The sequence below is a fragment of the Geotrypetes seraphini genome, chromosome 2, assembly GCF_902459505.1.
Source record: "Geotrypetes seraphini chromosome 2, aGeoSer1.1, whole genome shotgun sequence".
NCBI lineage: Eukaryota > Metazoa > Chordata > Amphibia > Gymnophiona > Dermophiidae > Geotrypetes > Geotrypetes seraphini.
Genome location: NC_047085.1, coordinates 269,515,922 through 269,533,493, shown reverse-complemented (window position 1 = coordinate 269,533,493; position 17,572 = coordinate 269,515,922). Strand labels below are relative to the sequence as shown.

Sequence of the window (17,572 nt, the reverse complement as noted above, 5' to 3'; positions counted from 1 at the left end):
CGCCTTAAAAGCGGCCGTCGATCACCTGTCAATCATTCCAGGGCACCGGTTACAGAATCGCACCATGATAGGCGGCTGAAATATAGTCCCGGAAAACCCAGGCCTACATTTCAGTCACTTATCTTTGCCGCAGCAGCTCATCGCGGCAGGGGAATTCCTCCTCCTCCCCCCTATCAGCTGAACATCAGTGACTAAGCTGCGATTCTGTAATCGGTGCCTAAGTTTGGGCGCCGGTTACAGAATCGCAGCTTTGGGGAGTCCCTGCCGCTCAGCTTATGGGAAGGGGGAAATTTCCCTGCTACGATCGGCTGTGAACGGCTGAAATAGAGAATCCCCGAACCCTATCACAAGTCAACTGGCAGGAGAGCTTCCCATTCCCTCCTACCAGCACTCCTCCCCCCCACACACTAACTTCAACTGGCACCTCCTCTGAACATCCCCAGCAGAAGAGTGTGTCCAACATTAAAGTGGCTACCATCCCTAGTCAATTCTTTACCAGCCCTGCACCATCCCCATCATATTGTTACTGTCCCCTCACCATCCCTACAGTTTTCTTTTCCATTCCTATACCCATCTCACATTTAAAAGATCTCGAATATTCAAACAAAACAAACTATATCCTATAACTTATTAAAATTTAACACAAAATAGGCATAATTTTGTTTAAAAAAACATTTATTAACATGGACTGTGAGAAAACAATTTCAAACAATGTAAAAATAAACCATCTCTAGAGCCAGAGCTCAGTTCTGTTCTTTACATTCTTGCAACTGAAAAAGGAATATTCTGATATACTAATGTCAGGATTGCCAAGTAGGAAATGGGCAACAAGTGTCAGTGTTGGTCACATATGGGACCTCTGTTGTCAGCAGGTAATAGAGATGAGCAGAATTCTTTGTCCAAGATAAATATGGGTTCATAGACAAAAGCGCGCGCTGACAACCCAGCGCAGACAACTGAGCGCAAGGCGGAAGCGCACCGAAGGAAAACAGTATTTTAAGGGGCTTCGTCGGGGGTGTTGGTGGGGAACCCCCCCCACTTTACTTAATACAAATCGCGCCGGCGTTGTGGGGGGTTTGGGGGGTTGTAACCCACCTCATTTATTGGAAACTTAACTTTTTCCCTCTTTTTTAGGGAAAAAGTAAAGTTTTCAGTATAATGTGGGGGGTTACAATCCCCCAAACCCCCCACAACGCTGGCGCGATATCTGTTAATGTTCATGAGAAGCTAGCTAAACCTAAGGTAGGCAAAATGATGCGATTGGATGAGATACATCTGAGGGTACTGAAGGAACTTAGGGAATTCCTGGTGGTTCTACTGTCAGACCTTTTCAATGCTTTTGTAGAATCAGGAGTAGTTTGAAAGAACTGGCGAAAAGTGCATTTGCTTCCTCTCCATAAAAGCAGAATAAAGGAGGAGAATAGGAGCTACAGGCTGTCAGCATAGCTATCGCTACCATTCAGCATCTTCCTAAGAACGCTTTGCTGTACAATTCCACCTATTTAATCTATTCTATGGACATTCCAGACTTTATTTCATATGCTGTGCATCCACTACCTCTTGGCATGGGGAATGAGACATTTCAAAAGCTGCTAAACTTTACTGAACTCCATACTTACATTGAACATCTTAAGAAAACCTCCAAAGAAGTGAATCATACTATCACTTTTGAAAATGGACAGATTGCACAAAATTTGCTACGAGACGCTCATGTCTCAGTTTGGGAACTTTTCTTTGGGTATTCGCCCACTGCAAACCACGTATTTAATGTTTTAATTCACCCTATCATTATCTTAATTATTGTACAAATTTTGTTATGTATTATTATGATTTTCCTTTGCTGTAAAGTGAAACACATACATTTCTTTACAACGCATATCATACAAAGTTCCTTCTAGCTTTTAAGGCAGTTATACATGTATTTCCAGTATCTTCTCTGACACTTGCTAATTTAGAAAACTGGTAAAAACAAGTTTGTTCAATTGGTTTGTAAACTAAGAATTTTTATACCTCTGCTAATTCAACTAGTAACTTTAAGATCTATATAGCTTTCCACTTCTTCCATTATGTAAGATTGCATTGATGACTTTGAGAAACTTTTCTTCCGTTATGTATATTGTATTGACGACTTTGAATTGTGACCTCTTCGCTGATTGTCCAGCGCTTCTTGCTGTAAACTGCCTCGAACTTTCATGGCTTTGGCGGTATATAAGAATAAAATTATTATTATTTAGTGTATTTTATATGTTGTTGATATTCATGAATATTTGTTATTTAATTGTAACAAATAATGATAAAGATTAAAAAAAAAAAAAGAATGATCATAAATAATAATAAAAGGAAAATGTTTATATATTCAATCATAAGGAACAAAAAATCTAGATTACACAAAACAGAGTATCTGATATCAGCAACAAGCGCAGCCATGTTTAAAGGATAAACACTTTAAAGCCTTTTAAACAATTCAAGAAAGTAACCAGGTTTTTGAACCACTGAGTCTGTGGTGATGCCAATGGCGAAGTCAGTGTTTCACAGTGAAGGTGGTTAACGAGACAGCTGAGCGAGATGTTAAATTGATAACTGACTTTGCGACTGATATCACCACAGACCCAGTGTAGTGTGAATGCTTGTTGCAGAGAGTTGAACAGCATTGCATGTGTTACTACAATTAATTATTTCTATAGCGCTACCAGGCGCACGCAGCGCTGCACAGTCTCTGCTCGAAAGAGCTTACAATCTAAACAGGCAAACAGGATGTCATGGTTACAGTTAAGGGGACCGGTTAATCGCTGGCTGGGTTGGAGGGCAGAGGAGTAGATTTAAGGACTGAAAGCTATAACAAAAGGTGGGTTTTCAGTCTGCTTTTAAACAAGGGAAAGGGCTTGAAGGTGTTAACTTGACTATCTCAAGAAGACAATGCTTGAGTGTATGAGTGTTAGCAAATTTTTAGAAAAACAGAGCTTTGTTTAATCAGTGACTTTGAGAGATCCCAGGAAGGACTTAAAAAAATTAAAAATAAAATTATTTTCTGATCAAGCAAAATCAAATACATGGTAAAATCTTAAATTAACAGTTTTTCCATCTTTAGTTTTTTCTGGACAACCCTCCCACATGTCACACACTTTCAAACATATATATTAGATTTCCAGTGTTAGTGCATTTTTGAGAGAAAAAAAACTAGTTGCCAGGACTTACGAATCAACTCTCATAAATTCTCAGGGTCTGATTCTGTATAGGACAGTGGCCACCTAAGAAGCAGCCAAGAATCGCGTGTCAATCATGCACCAGTGTTCCATACTGAATCACGTCTAAGTTGATACTCAGACGCCTAAACCCCCCCCCCCCCCCCCCCACACACACACACACACACACACCTGATTCTCTAACCAGTACTGGACCAGTACTGGTTAGAGAATTGTGTCTGATCACATAGATAGACGACTGAAATGTAGGCTGGAAAACCATGGTCTACATTTCAGCCACCTATCTTTGCCGAGGGGAGATCCTGATCTAGACCGCCACTTGCCATCAGCTGATTGCAGCATGGGAATCCCCGATCAGTTGAGCTGGCAGGACATCCCAAAGCTGCAGGCATGTACTTGAACAGAATTCGCACCTCCAGGGGCAGCCAATGGAGTTTTTGATAACAGGGGCTTATGTGTTCCCATTTCTTCAGCCCAAAGATCAGTCGAACTGCCGAATTTTGAATGACTCTGAGTCTTATAATGTTTTTTTTGAAGGATCCCAGGTAGATGATGTTGCAATAATCGAGCATGCTCAGAATGGAAGACTGAACCAGTAAGCGGAAAGATACTGCATCAAAGTATTTTCTGATGGTTCTGAGTTTTCATAGTAATGATAAGCATTTTTTAACCAATAAATCTGTGTGAGCATTTAGAGTAAGTTGGCAGTCCAGAGTCACTCCCAGAATTTTTATGGAGTGGTCAACAGAGAAGACCTGATCATTCAAGGAGATCGATGAGTCTTTGATTTTGTCGTTAGTACTTGCCCTAAAAAAATTTAGTTTTATCTGTGTTGAGCTTCAATTTGAATTTAGTCATCCATAGTTCAATTTGCTTTAGAATGGATGATAGATGAATCTTTGTCTCGGAGGTCAGGGTAGTAAGGGGAATAACTATGGTGATATCTTCAGCATAGATATAAAATTTAACTTTTAAGCTTTGTAGTAAGTTCCCCAAAGAGGCAAGGTAGATGTTGAACAATGTGGGGGATAAAGGAGAACCCTGCGGGACTCCGCAGGAGTTTACCCAACTATAGGATTTTTTATTGTCACTATAGACTTGACATAACCGTTTGCTCAAAAAAACCCAAAACCATTTTAACAAGTTACCTGAAAGACCAATTGACTCTAAACAGTCAATCAGAATGGCATGGTCAACCAGATCAAAGGCACTACTAAGGTCTAGCTGCAGAATTAGGGCACTGGTACCTTGACTGAATAAAGTATGAAGGAAATCCAGCAGTGATGCAATGACAGTTTCAGTGCTGAACCCAGAGTGAAAACCTGACTGATTGTCTTGCAGTGAGCTAAATTTGTCCAAATACATTACTAGTTCCTGGTTGACCAAGCCTTCCATCAGCTTAATGAACAAGTGAGTGCTCGCAATTGGTCTGTAATTGGATGTCAGATTGGTGGATTCGATCGGAGTGATCAGAATCTGGCCTAAATCCTCAGGAAAGGTACCGGTTAGTAAAAGAGAGGAGAGCCAGTTGTATAACTTGGCTTTAAAAGTGACTGGAGCCACTTTCATTATATTTGGGGGGCAGCAGTCTAATCTGCAGTAGGAATCAGCGTATTTCATGTAGTATTTGGAGAATTGTTGCTAGGATGGAGTAGTGAAATTATTCCAGGCCATATCTACTCTAGGTTCATCTTTGTGTTGGGCAACTGGGGAGTTCAAATGGTTGTTTGTGGAGCCTATTAGTTTGGATCTCAAATTGTTGATTTTGTTGTTGAAAAATTCAGCCAGGTCATCTGCAGATGGTGGGGAATCTAGGGTAGAACATGAGAAGGCCTGTATATTGTAGAGATTGTTGACTAATTCAAAGAGATTTCTACTGTTGGTGTTCGGTGATCCAATTTTTTGGGCGTAAAAGTTAGTGCACTTCTTTATTATTAGTTTTTTATATTCGTTTAATTTTTGACTACCATTTAACCTCCCTACACTGTCCCCTGATTTCAACCATTGTTTTTCGAGTTTCCGTAACTCCCGTTTCACATTTCCTAACTCGGTATCGTTCCAGCCATCCAGATTCTTATTTTTCTAAGTTTAGTGGGGGCCATGTTGTTTAATATCTGCGTACTCATGTTGGTCCAAGAGTACGCCGAAAAGGAGTCAGAGTCTGAACTAGAAGTTATGTCATAGTGTAACCAGAATTCTACTGGGTTCACCATGCCTCTGCTAGCTACCATTTTCTTAGGTCCTTTTGCCTCTTTGGATTTGGTTGGGGAGCGTCTTACTTGCCAGCTAAATTGGAAACTACATAAACGGTGGTCTGACCATAGAGAGTCAGTCCAAATGGCTTGGTTCCAGTAAATCTTGGAACAGACTGGTGCTTTGGAGGAAAAGGTGACTAGATCTAGTTGGTGGCCTTTTTGATGGGTCTTTTCAGGGGGCGGCACAAAGAAGTCTAGTGAAGAAATGAAGGATAGTAAATCTTTGGAGTCACCCTGCTCTGCCTGCTCTAGGTGAATATTTAGATCACTTGTCAGTAGGTAGTGTGGGCCTAGTGTAGAGTTTGTAAGGAGGATATCGTAAAAAAATGTTTTTGGTTGCGGTCCATTTCTTAGGCATAAAGAAATTAGTCATCAGTGATCTAGTCCCCATTATAAAGGTCGCCAGTTCCCAGTCCAAGTAATTAAATCAAAATAATTAATCATTACCATCATGGACAGGCATAGTTTGTGCCTTACTTACTATGTCACACAGAAACCTCCTAAACAAATAAAGATGAAAACTTAAACTTTCAGCATAGGTTTATCCTTAATAAAATCTTCCAATTGGACTGGATCAATAAACACATATTTCTCACTTCCATACGAAATTTTAAAAAGAAGGACGCTCCAACTGCCAAGACCTTCGGCTTTAGCAGTAGGAACTGCCTTCTTTTAAATTGGGTCCGTCAAGAGACATCAGGAAAAATTATTACCCGTTGACCACAAAACAGATCTTGCTTTTTCTACAAAGTATAGCTTCAAAATAGCCTGTTTCTCTAACTCTATCCAGGAGTGTTGCCTGTTTATCTATTATGTCTTTAAAAGATTCAAGAAACTGTGATACATTCAAACTATCAAGTGAAACTAATTTATCCATTTCACCTTCTTCTACCATTTCCTTAGCAGCTCTTGGGATGTAATAAAGGTTATCCAGTTCAAAAGTTTCCACATTAGAATATTGCAATATTTCCCTCAAATACATTCTCAAGAGTTCTAATGGAGAAAGATAATGTGTAATAGGAAAGTTTAAAAAGCAAAGGTTCTTAGCTCTTAGTGAATTCTCCAGTTTCTCTATTTTAGCATGAACCATCATACTATCTTTGATGTTAGAAGTAGCATTAACATGTAAAGTACTCACAGCTTGATCTAATTTTTCTAACTTATTAGTTGTATCTCCTAATTTACATTCCTGCTCATTAATGTTTTTACAGTTAAATCAGATGAAAATTGACATAAATTAAAAACGATTTTCTGTAATGAAGACTCAATTCTATTAACACTTAGCCATACATCGTTTAAAGTGATAACTTTATCTTTAGGGAGAATATTGGAGTCTGGCTCCATAGCCATCTGCACAGGAGTCAGGCCCTTAACTCCTGATAAAGACTGTCCTGAAACCTCCAGTCCAGATAGAATAGACAAATGTAAGAGTGAGACAGCTCCCTCCTGTAAGGGGGAAGATTCTACTTTCCCAACAAGATGTAGTGGTTGAGGAGGTGGTGACAGTTCCCCTGAGAATAATGAGGCAGCTTGAATATCTAAAGTTACCTGCTCTTCTACATATGGTAAAACGGGAGCCAAAAGATGACGATCCATCGGCCCGTCATTGAAGTAGCTGTAACAACTTTGGCCTTACTTTTGCCCATAGTATTAGGAATCGATAATACCTGCTCCCTGCTCTTCTTGGGCTCCAAAGGGGCATGTCCTGCCCCTTTGGCCATGCCCCTTCGGACTCATGGCCCGAGGCTCACAACCGCGGGCCATGTACCGCGGCTTCGCAGCAATTAAAGAGCCCAGCAAGGGCCCTTCTCCAGCTGACTGGGGCTCAGTCTGCTGCGGGACTGCCTGTCCCATTGGTATTGTGCTAACCAGCACTGGCGGCCTATTTATGAGCATTCTACATACAGTTTATTTCACAAACAGCTTTCCCCTAATTTACCCCTTTTACAAAGCCACATTAGGATTTTTTTTATCGCCAGCTGCAGCAGTGTTAGTTCCAATGCTCATCCTATCCTATATAATAAAACCCTAGCCGCACATGCGCACTCCTACCTGCATGTTCCATTTTCCCTGATCCGTGAGATGTAAGTCTGTGGCAGCAGGAGTGTGCATGTGCAAGTCCCCAGCCTTACAGCACCTAACTACACTCGTGGCAGGACTGGCCGCCAGCGCTGGACTCCCTGCTCTCTCGCGGCAAAAAAACAGTAAGTTTTTCGCAGTCTGACCCTCCCATCCCTTACCGACATCTGACCAGCCCCCCCCTTCATTCCCACGGTCCAGACCCCAAACCTGTCTGCAGCACTCTACACACGCTGCTTCGGGGCCTTCTCCTGCTCTGATTTGCTGTGCCGCATCTCTGATGATGTCATCAGGGACGTGCCAGAGTAAATCAGGACAGAAGGCCATGAAGCAGCATGTGTAGAGTGCTGCAGACGCTACTAGTTGGCAGGTTTGTTGGGACCGCGGGAAGGGAAGGAGGGGGGGCAAGGGACTAAGGGAGCCGGAGAGACTTCTAGCACCCGTTAATGTAACGGGCTAAAATACTAGTAGCTAATATATTACATTACATTAGTGAATTTTATTCCGCCATTACCTTGCGATACAAGGCGGATTACATAAGAGGTTATCTGGACATTTCCAGAAGTGTTACAGAGTAGAGTGAGTTGCTTCAGGGGATTGAAATGCTTCCTGCAGTGTTAGTTTGTCTTAACTTTCGAAAACTACAAGAACGAGAGGGCATTCGGAAAAATTAAAAGGGGACAGATTCAGAACCAATGCTAGGACGTTCTTCTTCACCCAAACGGTGGTGGACACCTGGAATGCGCTTCCGGAGGGTGTGATAGGACAGAGTACGGTATTGGGGTTCAAGAAAGAATTAGATAATTTCCTGAAGGAAAAGGGGATAGAAGGGTATAGATAGAGGATTACCGTATTTTCGCGGATATAACGCGCACCCGTGTAAAACGCGCACACGGGTATAGCGCGCAGAAATCACGATGATATGTACAAAAACTTTTGTATACCGCGCTCACGGGTATACCGCGCATGATGCCCGACGCTCCTTTCGCCCGCCCTGACTTTCCGTGCGCTGTCCCGACTCTCCGTTCACCTCCCCTGACTTCCGTGCACTGCCCTGACTTTCCGTGCGCTGTCCCGACTCTCCGTTCACCCCCCTGACTTCCGTGCACTGCCCTGACTTTCCGTGCGCTGTCCCGACTCTCCGTTCACCCCCCTGACTTTCCGTGCACTGTCCCCCCTTGAAGTCCTGTCCCCCCTTGAAGGTCTGTCCCCATCCTGAAAGCCTGATGCCCCCCCCCCGACGTCCGATACATCCCCCCCCCCGGCAGGACCACTCGCACCCCCACCCCGAAGGACCGCCGACTCCCCAACAATATCGGGCCAGGAGGGAGCCCAAACCCTCCTGGCCACGGCGACCCCCTAACCCCACCCCGCACTACATTACGGGCAGGAGGGATCCCAGGCCCTCCTGCCCTCGACGCAAACCCCCTCCCCCCAACGACCGCCCCCCCCCCAAGAACCTCCGCCCGTCCCCCAGCCGACCCGCGACCCCCCTGGCCGACCCCCACGACACCCCCACCCGCCTTCCCCGTACCTTTGTGTAGTTGGGCCAGAAGGGAGCCCAAACCCTCCTGGCCACGGCAACCCCCTAACCCCACCCCGCACTACATTACGGGCAGGAGGGATCCCAGGCCCTCCTGCCCTCGACGCAAACCCCCCTCCCCCCCCAACGACCGCCCCCCCCAAGAACCTCCGACCCCCCCCCCAGCCGACCCGCGACCCCCACGACCCCCCCACCCCCCTTCCCCGTACCTTTGGTAGTTGGCCGGACAGACGGGAGCCAAACCCGCCTGTCCGGCAGGCAGCCAACAAAGGAATGAGGCCGGATTGGCCCATCCGTCCTAAAGCTCCGCCTACTGGTGGGGCCTAAGGCACGTGGGCCAATCAGAATAGGCCCTGGAGCCTTAGGTCCCACCTGGGGGCGCGGCCTGAGGCACATGGTCGGGTTGGGCCCATGTGCCTCAGGCCGCGCCCCCAGGTGGGACCTAAGGCTCCAGGGCCTATTCTGATTGGCCCACGCGCCTTAGGCCCCACCAGTAGGCGGAGCTTTAGGATGGATGGGCCAATCCGGCCTCATTCCTTCGTTGGCTGCCTGCCGGACAGGCGGGTTTGGCTCCCGTCTGTCCGGCCAACTACCAAAGGTACGGGGAAGGGGGGTGGGGGGGTCGTGGGGGTCGGCCAGGGGGGTCGCGGGTCGGCTGGGGGGGCGGTCGGAGGTTCTTGGGGGGGGCGGTCGTTGGGGGGGGAGGGGGGTTTGCGTCGAGGGCAGGAGGGCCTGGGATCCCTCCTGCCCGTAATGTAGTGCGGGGTGGGGTTAGGGGGTCGCCGTGGCCAGGAGGGTTTGGGCTCCCTTCTGGCCCGATATTGTCGGGAAGTCGGCGGTCCTTCGGGGTGGGGGTGCGAGTGGTCCTGCCGGGGGGGGGATGTATCGGACGTCGGGGAGTCGGCCGGGCAAGAGGGCTTGGGCTCCCTCTTGCTCCGATCGTGGATGCGGGTGCGGGTGGGAGCGCGTGCGAGCGGTCGTTCGGGGTGGGGGTGCGAGCGGTCCTGCTGGGGGGGTGAATCGGGCGTCGGGCGGGGTGGGAACTATGTTTAAAAACTTTTGTATACCGCGCTCAGGCATATAACGCGCGAGGGGTATGCGCGGTAGGTAAAAACGCGTATAACGCGCGCGTTATATCCGCGAAAATACGGTAATATACAGGTCCTGGACCTGATGGCTGCCGCCTGAGCAGACTGCTGGGCATGATGGTCTGACCCAGCACAGGCACTGCTTATGTGCTTTATGGTTTTCTTGAATAGCAGGGTTTTTATTTCTTTTCTGAAAGTTTTGTAGTCTGGTGTCATGATCAGTAGGTTGGAGAATTGGTGGTCTAGTTTCGCTACCTGTGTGGCCAGTGGGCTATCATACATTTTTTGTGTTTGACGCCTCTGATTGGAGGGTGCATGAATGGTTTCTGGGTTCTCCTTTGCCTGGTTGTGGTAGTTTGGATTAGGCGGTTGTTCAAGTAGGCTGGGCTGTCTCCATTTATGGCTTTAAAGAGAAGACAGTAGAATTTGAATAGTATTCTTGCTTGTATTGGGAGCCAATGTGAGTCGAGGTATGCGGCGGTAATGTGGTCGTATTTCTTCAGTGAATAGATCAATCTCAGAGCTGTATTTGGTACTGTTTGTGGTTGTTTTATCATGACTGCAGGGCAGGGGAGATAGAGGATGTTGCAGTAGTCTAGAAGTCCTAGGACTAGGGATTGGACCATGAACTGGAATTGTTCTGTCGAAGAATTTTCAGATTTGCCTTAATGTTTCGCCGGCAATAAAAAAGCCTAATGTAGCTTCGTAACAGGGGGGTTAATTATTAATGTTTTGTTTTCTATGTTTATGATCATGTCCTCATCAATAATTTCATAGTTTGAGTGCTGTTGTTATACTACTACTTATCCTGTATTATGCTACAATAATTGGTTTTACTCTATTTATACATCAGTTGTATTGTGTTTAAAATATTTGATCTTGTCTGTTCTTTGTGTCTAAGAGATTCATTATTTTCATCTAATGTTTATTTTAGTATGACAGACACTCTATTCCTGAACCTGTGGGGAGTAGCCAGCCTCTTCTTGTGAGAACTATTGTAGGGAGTTTCATTTGCGAACCAATAAGAGCTTGTCTTTTCTAATCATATTTATTTTCATTTAAATTTATTTTTTATTTCACTAAGTTTGCAAAGCTTTCAGTACTGCAGAGGATCCCCTTTGTGGGACAGCTCTGGTTGCAAAAGAGTGCAGGCTCTGTGTTCAAGGGTCTGCTTCCAAGGGGCAGACTGCTTTGTAGTGCATCCATTTGTTCAGCCTGCACTAACAGTTTGGGGGCTCAGGGACTGTTCACTTGGAAGCCTCTGCAAGGCTCACCCCAGGTTCATCTGCAGTTTTGTAGCAGCTTTTTCCAGGATCAGGGCCGACTGCATTCCTCCCCCCATTTGTGTGAGGTCTCTGGATGGTTCGCTGGGCTCAAGAGGCAGTCAGAAGACACAAGCAGTCTGGATTCCAGGCTTGTTGAGGCAGAGGTTCTCCCTGTAAGCTGTTTGCAGCTTCCATTCTTGCAGCTCCCAGCACACAGCATGGTACAGTAACGGCTGACAGCCTGACAAACCAAATTTTTTTTGGGGGGGGGGTCCTTAAAGTTGATTTTTGAGAGATTCTGGGGTTGTAGATAAGATTCCCCCACCTCTAAAATCCCCAAATTGCTATTTTTTATTTTTCAGTGTAGCTCCTCCAGGCCGTTTTTAGCACTAAAATCGCTGCTACTACAACAGACATCTTGGATTTCTCAATTTGAATTTAAAAGCCTCTATCTGCCTCAAAACACCTCATTTTTGCTTTAAAACAGGTGGGATGGATTCCTCAGGCCAGGATACTTCGGATTCATGCCCCATTTGTAGTGGATGGCAGTCTGAATAGCATCTGTGTTTCACATGCCACACTGCAAGTAAGGGGGGAGAGTTGTTGCCTTAGCCCCTCTGGTCTCTCGGGGACTGTTAGTACCCAGTCGGTCCGAGGAACAGGAAAAAAGTAGTGTAAGTACAACCCCAGTGAAATGCATCCACAATACGACGGAAGAACCCCAAAAATGAATTAAACAGCACCCATAGAGGTTGTCTGTATGTCATGGTTTCCCTTGAATTTATTAATATGATGCTTGAAGCTTATATGATTAACAAGGGCCACATAGAACCCTCTGGAATCATGGCCCTGTTAGTGCCGGGGGGTTTTCTCCCCCCCAAAGAGCGCAACTCCCCAGCAACAGTGCCATGTGCAGATTGGGGATCTCGGTCTGATGACAAAGCAGATGAAAATAATTCTGTTTTAATGCATTTGCTCTCCCAGTCAGAGTTAAAGTGAAGATATTCTTCCCAGTGACCCTGCAAATAAGTAGTAAATTGTTTGTCATTATGTAAATATGATGGAAACCGTCACCCTGTCCCCAATCCCAGCTGCCCTCCCAAGGTCCAATCCCAGCTGCCTTCCCAAGGTCCAATCCTAGCCTCTTCAACCTTCACGAACAGGGGCTCAGAAATCAGGATATAGTCTATCCTCAAAAAGGTATGGTGAGTGTAATCATCCTCTGTTGGGTGCAATAATCGCCAGGGGTCTACAAGCCCCAAGGAGCGACAAATATAGGGGATGCCCTTACTCAACGATGCACCTCAACCAGGGTGAGATCTATCAATCGTTGGATCCAGGACTTGATTAAAATCCCCAGCGACTATCAGCGGTAGGTCAAGATCTTTAATGCAGAGGTTCACCAAGTTTTGAAAATAGATGTGTGAGTAAGCATTTGGACCATATAATACTAGAAGATAAAATGTATGTCCCCGCACCATTACATGAGACAGACGATATCTCCCCTGTGAGTCCTGCCACTTGACCAAGACCTTACGTACCAGCAATGTGATCCCAGCTTTTTCCCCGTGGAGGAGGAGTAATAGACCTCCCCCATCCAGCTCCGCCAAATTTTTGATGTTCATTATCTGTGAGGTGTGTATGTATAACTTATGGTGCTTTAGTTGTGTATTTTTGTTCTCTTAATTGGGGATGTTATGCCTGACACATTCCAGGATATGAATCTAATGGGTCAGTCACTCAGGGCACCCCAGGACACACACTTGCAGCCATGTCAAATGCAAGAATCTCCCTGGGCACCCAGCCTCACCTGGGGGCTATGTACTGTGGACATTAAGAACATTAAAAAAAAACAAAAACAGAAGTCCCATAGCAACATAAAAAATAGCTATCTCCCCAGCCCAGCAACCACTCTCACATTTAGGAATCCCCCATTGTGTCTACCAATCCCCCTTGCTGCTGTTCCCAACACATCCAAACACCATGCCCCCCATCCCACACAATCTTCCCACATATCCTCCCGGGACAGGATACCATAAGAGGCACTAACAGACACTACAAAAATAGGGCATCCCCCTCCATTCACAGGATAAAATGTCATAGCTACCCCACTGAGGGAAGTACACAGACTCAAACTGTGGTCCATCCGTGCCCCTATGCACACAGTAAGAAACTTGTATCAAGAAGTCCAGTTATATCCAACCATCAGGGTGTAGTAGAAGTTGCAGCCCCCCAAGGAGTCAATAAAGTCCCCTGCAGTCTCTGGCATAGTAAAAGCTTGCCACACACCGTTATGGTGGATCTTCAATATTGCTGGACATAAAAATTGGAAACAAGTGTTTAAAATTCACTAACTTTGTGCAAAGTGGGTAGTATGGCTTCCTTTTCTCAGTTAGTGCTGCAGAGTAATCCTGACTAATGCGGATTGGGGTGCCATCATATTTCAAAGCATCTTTTTTCAGACGGTACCGGTGTAATAATTCCACTTTGTGGTGATAATTGAGTACTTTTATAATCATAACTCGAGGTCAAGTTTCCCTACCAGACTGTGGACCCATGCAGTGGGCGCGTTCCAGGCGCACCGGGCCTAGAGCCAACAGCAGAGGAAGTTCATCGGTCAGCCAACATTCCAAGAGCTCCAACAGCCGTCACTCTGGAATCATTTCTGGCAAACCCAGAAAACGCAAGTTCAAGTGACGGGACCGGTTTTCTAAGTCCTCTAATTTCGCTGACTGCGCTCGAACCAGTTCCTGCATAGTAACATAGTAACATAGTAACATAGTAGATGACGGCAGATAAAGACCCGAATGGTCCATCCAGTCTGCCCAACCTGATTCAATTTAAAAAAAATTTTTTTTTTTTTCTTCTTAGCTATTTCTGGGCGAGAATCCAAAGCTTTACCCGGTACTGTGCTTGGGTTCCAACTGCCGAAATCTCTGTTAAGACTTACTCCAGCCCATCTACACCCTCCCAGCCATTGAAGCCCTCCCCTGCCCATCCTGCCCCTCCCCTGCCCATCCTGCATGGCGGCTATGTCCGTCATGTGTGTGGTAGTGCTATCCTCCATTGTGGAAACTTGTTGTTCCAAGTCAGTAGTGCACGTCACCGCTTCAGATAAAATCTGCTCCAGGTGAGTAATTTGTGAGGAGAGGTGCTTAAGATCGAGCTCGAGGACCTGAGATACCACAACTTTAAGATCACTCAGTGCCGCTCAGTAAACTGAGTCACCGCCGCCAGTGTCACTGCCATTTTGTTTTCAGCAGGCCCGATCTTTTTTAGCTGCTTTCATAGTCATAGAAGCTTGCAATCGGGTTACAAAGTGGTCCATATACTCCCAGAGTTGTCCCGATAAATTGGCACCAGTCAGAGAGGTCTTTCAATCAGCTAGTTTGTCCTGCATGGAAGGGTAGCCCCGGAACTAGTAGAAACCTGTCCTTACTAGCGCATCGCGTCACGTGACCCCCTCACCAGACTTTTTTATACAAAGACTTACTTATGGCTTTCAAATAATTTTTTTTAAAATTTTTCATTGTTTTAATTTTTCCTGCATCTATCCAGGTACCATTTTTTATTCAGTCATTTTTTTGCATCTCTTTTTGTGGATTCTTTATTTTCCCTCTTTTGATTGCTAAGTGTTTAGACTACACCAAAGTGTACATGATTAGCTATTAGCGACGTATGTTAAATTTCTGTTATTTTTCACAATAAAGTACAGATATTGAAGGTTAAATTAGTAAAATAGTGCTAGATTTTTTGCATGTCTTTTTTTCAATGTATTAATTGCTGAGTGTGAAAACATAAAAGTTATAGCTATAATACCAATAAATTTGCTCCATCAAACAAAAGTAGCACATTTTAAGAAAAACAAAGCTTTGTATAATCAGTGGCTTTGAGGGACCCCAGGATGGGCTTTAAAAAATGTTTTTTTAATTATTTTCTGATCAAGCGCAATCAAATTCATGCAGAAAACTTCAATTTGCACAGTTCTTCCAACTTTAGGTTTTTCTGGACAACCCTAGTATAGTTGTCTCTGGTAAGGGAGAAGCAAAAAGCATGATATTTGAAATCATTGTTTTATTACCAATAAGTAATACATGTTAGCTGTTTCACTAAACTAAGCACACAATCAACTTAAGAGTAAGTATGTTTAACTTAATATCCTTCAAAGCATTGTCTTGTAGGATTATGGCGTTGTGCAACAGCTCTAGGCGATTTTCCCATACTGCACAAATAACGTGTAACACTGTGCATACACAGTGTGTGTCCCTTACGAACTGGTGACAAAGAAGACAACCTTGGAGACTACTTTGAAGGATGTTAACAGTTGAACAATTTGTATTTGTACTTTGTTATTCATGTGGTGCGCTGTATGCCATAATAAAACAATGATTTCAAATGTCATGTTTTTTGCTTCATTCCTATCATAGACTGCTACACTCATCTCTCATCTATTATACTTGACAATTAATTCTCTGTATCTTCGCTGTATATGTACAGTCTCTTGCATTGTGAACCGCTCTGAACTGTTTGTGGTATTGCGGTATACAAAAATAAAGTTGTTATTATTATTATTATTATTATCTAGTGGCAACATTAAGAAGTACATATCACACACTTTCAAACGAACAAGGGTAAATCAAAAATTAAAGGCAAAATATATTTAATGGCTTTAATAGAAGTAACTGTGAGTAATTGAACATATCACTTTTCCACAGTGTCCCCATGCAAGACGATGCATTAGTTGTATCATTCAACTAGTTTCTATATTCCTGCAGAGAAGTTTTTCGGCTGATCCCGAAGCCAGGTGAGCACCGCTTCCTTTGTTTCATCATGCTTTGTCATTTACTCTCCAGGTCACAGTGATGCACATCTCGTCACCAGTGACCATTCTCTCTAGAATACTCAGATCTTCATACCATCTCAGGAACCAGGTCGCAACCTCCACAAGCTGTTGCTTGTGCAGATCAGTAAGCTGTTTGGGAACCCATAGTGCACAGACTTTCCTATATCCCAAGTCATCATGTATTATGGCAAATGCAGATCCATGGCTGATATACAAATTTGCAGCCACCTGAGACACCGTTATCAGTCAGTCTTCTCCAATCAAAGCATCTACTCTGTCAATGTACTCCTGTGTGTGCAATGTTGATGACCAGAATGACCTTCGTCGGTTACACCTGTTCTTCCTGCTTTAAACCTTTTTACCCATTCATAAATCTTTCATTGATTTATAGTACTATGTCCATATTGAGTCAATATCAGATGGTGAATTTCCACAGGTTTCACTCCCTCTGCCCACAGAAAGTACACTACTGCTCATTGTTCTTCGATGGTGCAATCTTGCAATGGAGTTGACACATGACTAAAGGCCGAGTGCTGCATTATGCATGAACAAACTATCCAACAAGCAATGTACAAGTACATATGTTACATTTCCAGTTCCAGTTATTGTGTAATTTACCTTTAAGTTTTGATTTGCCCTCATATATTAGATTTCCAGTGTTGGCACGTTTTCAAGAGAAAAAAATATAGTTGCCATGACTCATGAATCAACCTCATACAAACAACACTATATGTCATGAACATACGATAAGAAAGCTTATAAAGTTCTGCTCTCTTACCTCCTGTAATTGTAGACCTTGTTAAAGGAGTTGATTGATTTGTATTCTGTTCATTATATTGTTTCTTTAGCTCTTCTACAGATTTAGAATGAAGGTGCAAAAACTCTGTTACTGCAACTGAAGCATTTTTCTTAACTGGGTTTATCATTGTTCCAAGAATTTGAGCATCTTCCTTTCTAACCCGCAAACAGAGCTGCTCCATTTCTCGTATGTTGGCTCGCAGTTGCTGGAGAGAAGCAAATTTAAATAGCATAAGCTTATGTTTATTTTTAATCCATCCCTTACCATTCCTACTGTGCATCAGCTCAATCTATTCATAAATCTATGGTTGAAATGCCACACTACATATTTAAATGTTAGTCTGTAAAAACTACGGGATCAAAATATCCAATGAAAGATACCAGGAAGGAGCAGCTTCTAACTGGCTATGTCTTAATGCCTGGACCCTGACATGATATTCAGTAACACCTAATCAGACAGTGCTGCTGAATATCATGTCCGATTGCTGCAGCACCATT

General features: G+C 44.2%; 1 protein-coding gene across 3 annotated transcripts in view; it reads right to left on the bottom strand.

Annotated features, from left to right (window-relative positions):
- The window catches only part of STX17 (syntaxin 17), a 188,589-nt gene that overhangs the window by 67,255 nt on the left and 103,762 nt on the right, over positions 1–17,572 (bottom strand). For all 3 annotated transcript variants that reach the window (XM_033929654.1, XM_033929653.1, XM_033929655.1), the window contains exon 4: positions 17,055–17,280. In XM_033929654.1, the coding sequence (XP_033785545.1) occupies positions 17,055–17,280 (226 nt within the window). The remainder of the gene's footprint in view (positions 1–17,054; positions 17,281–17,572) is intronic.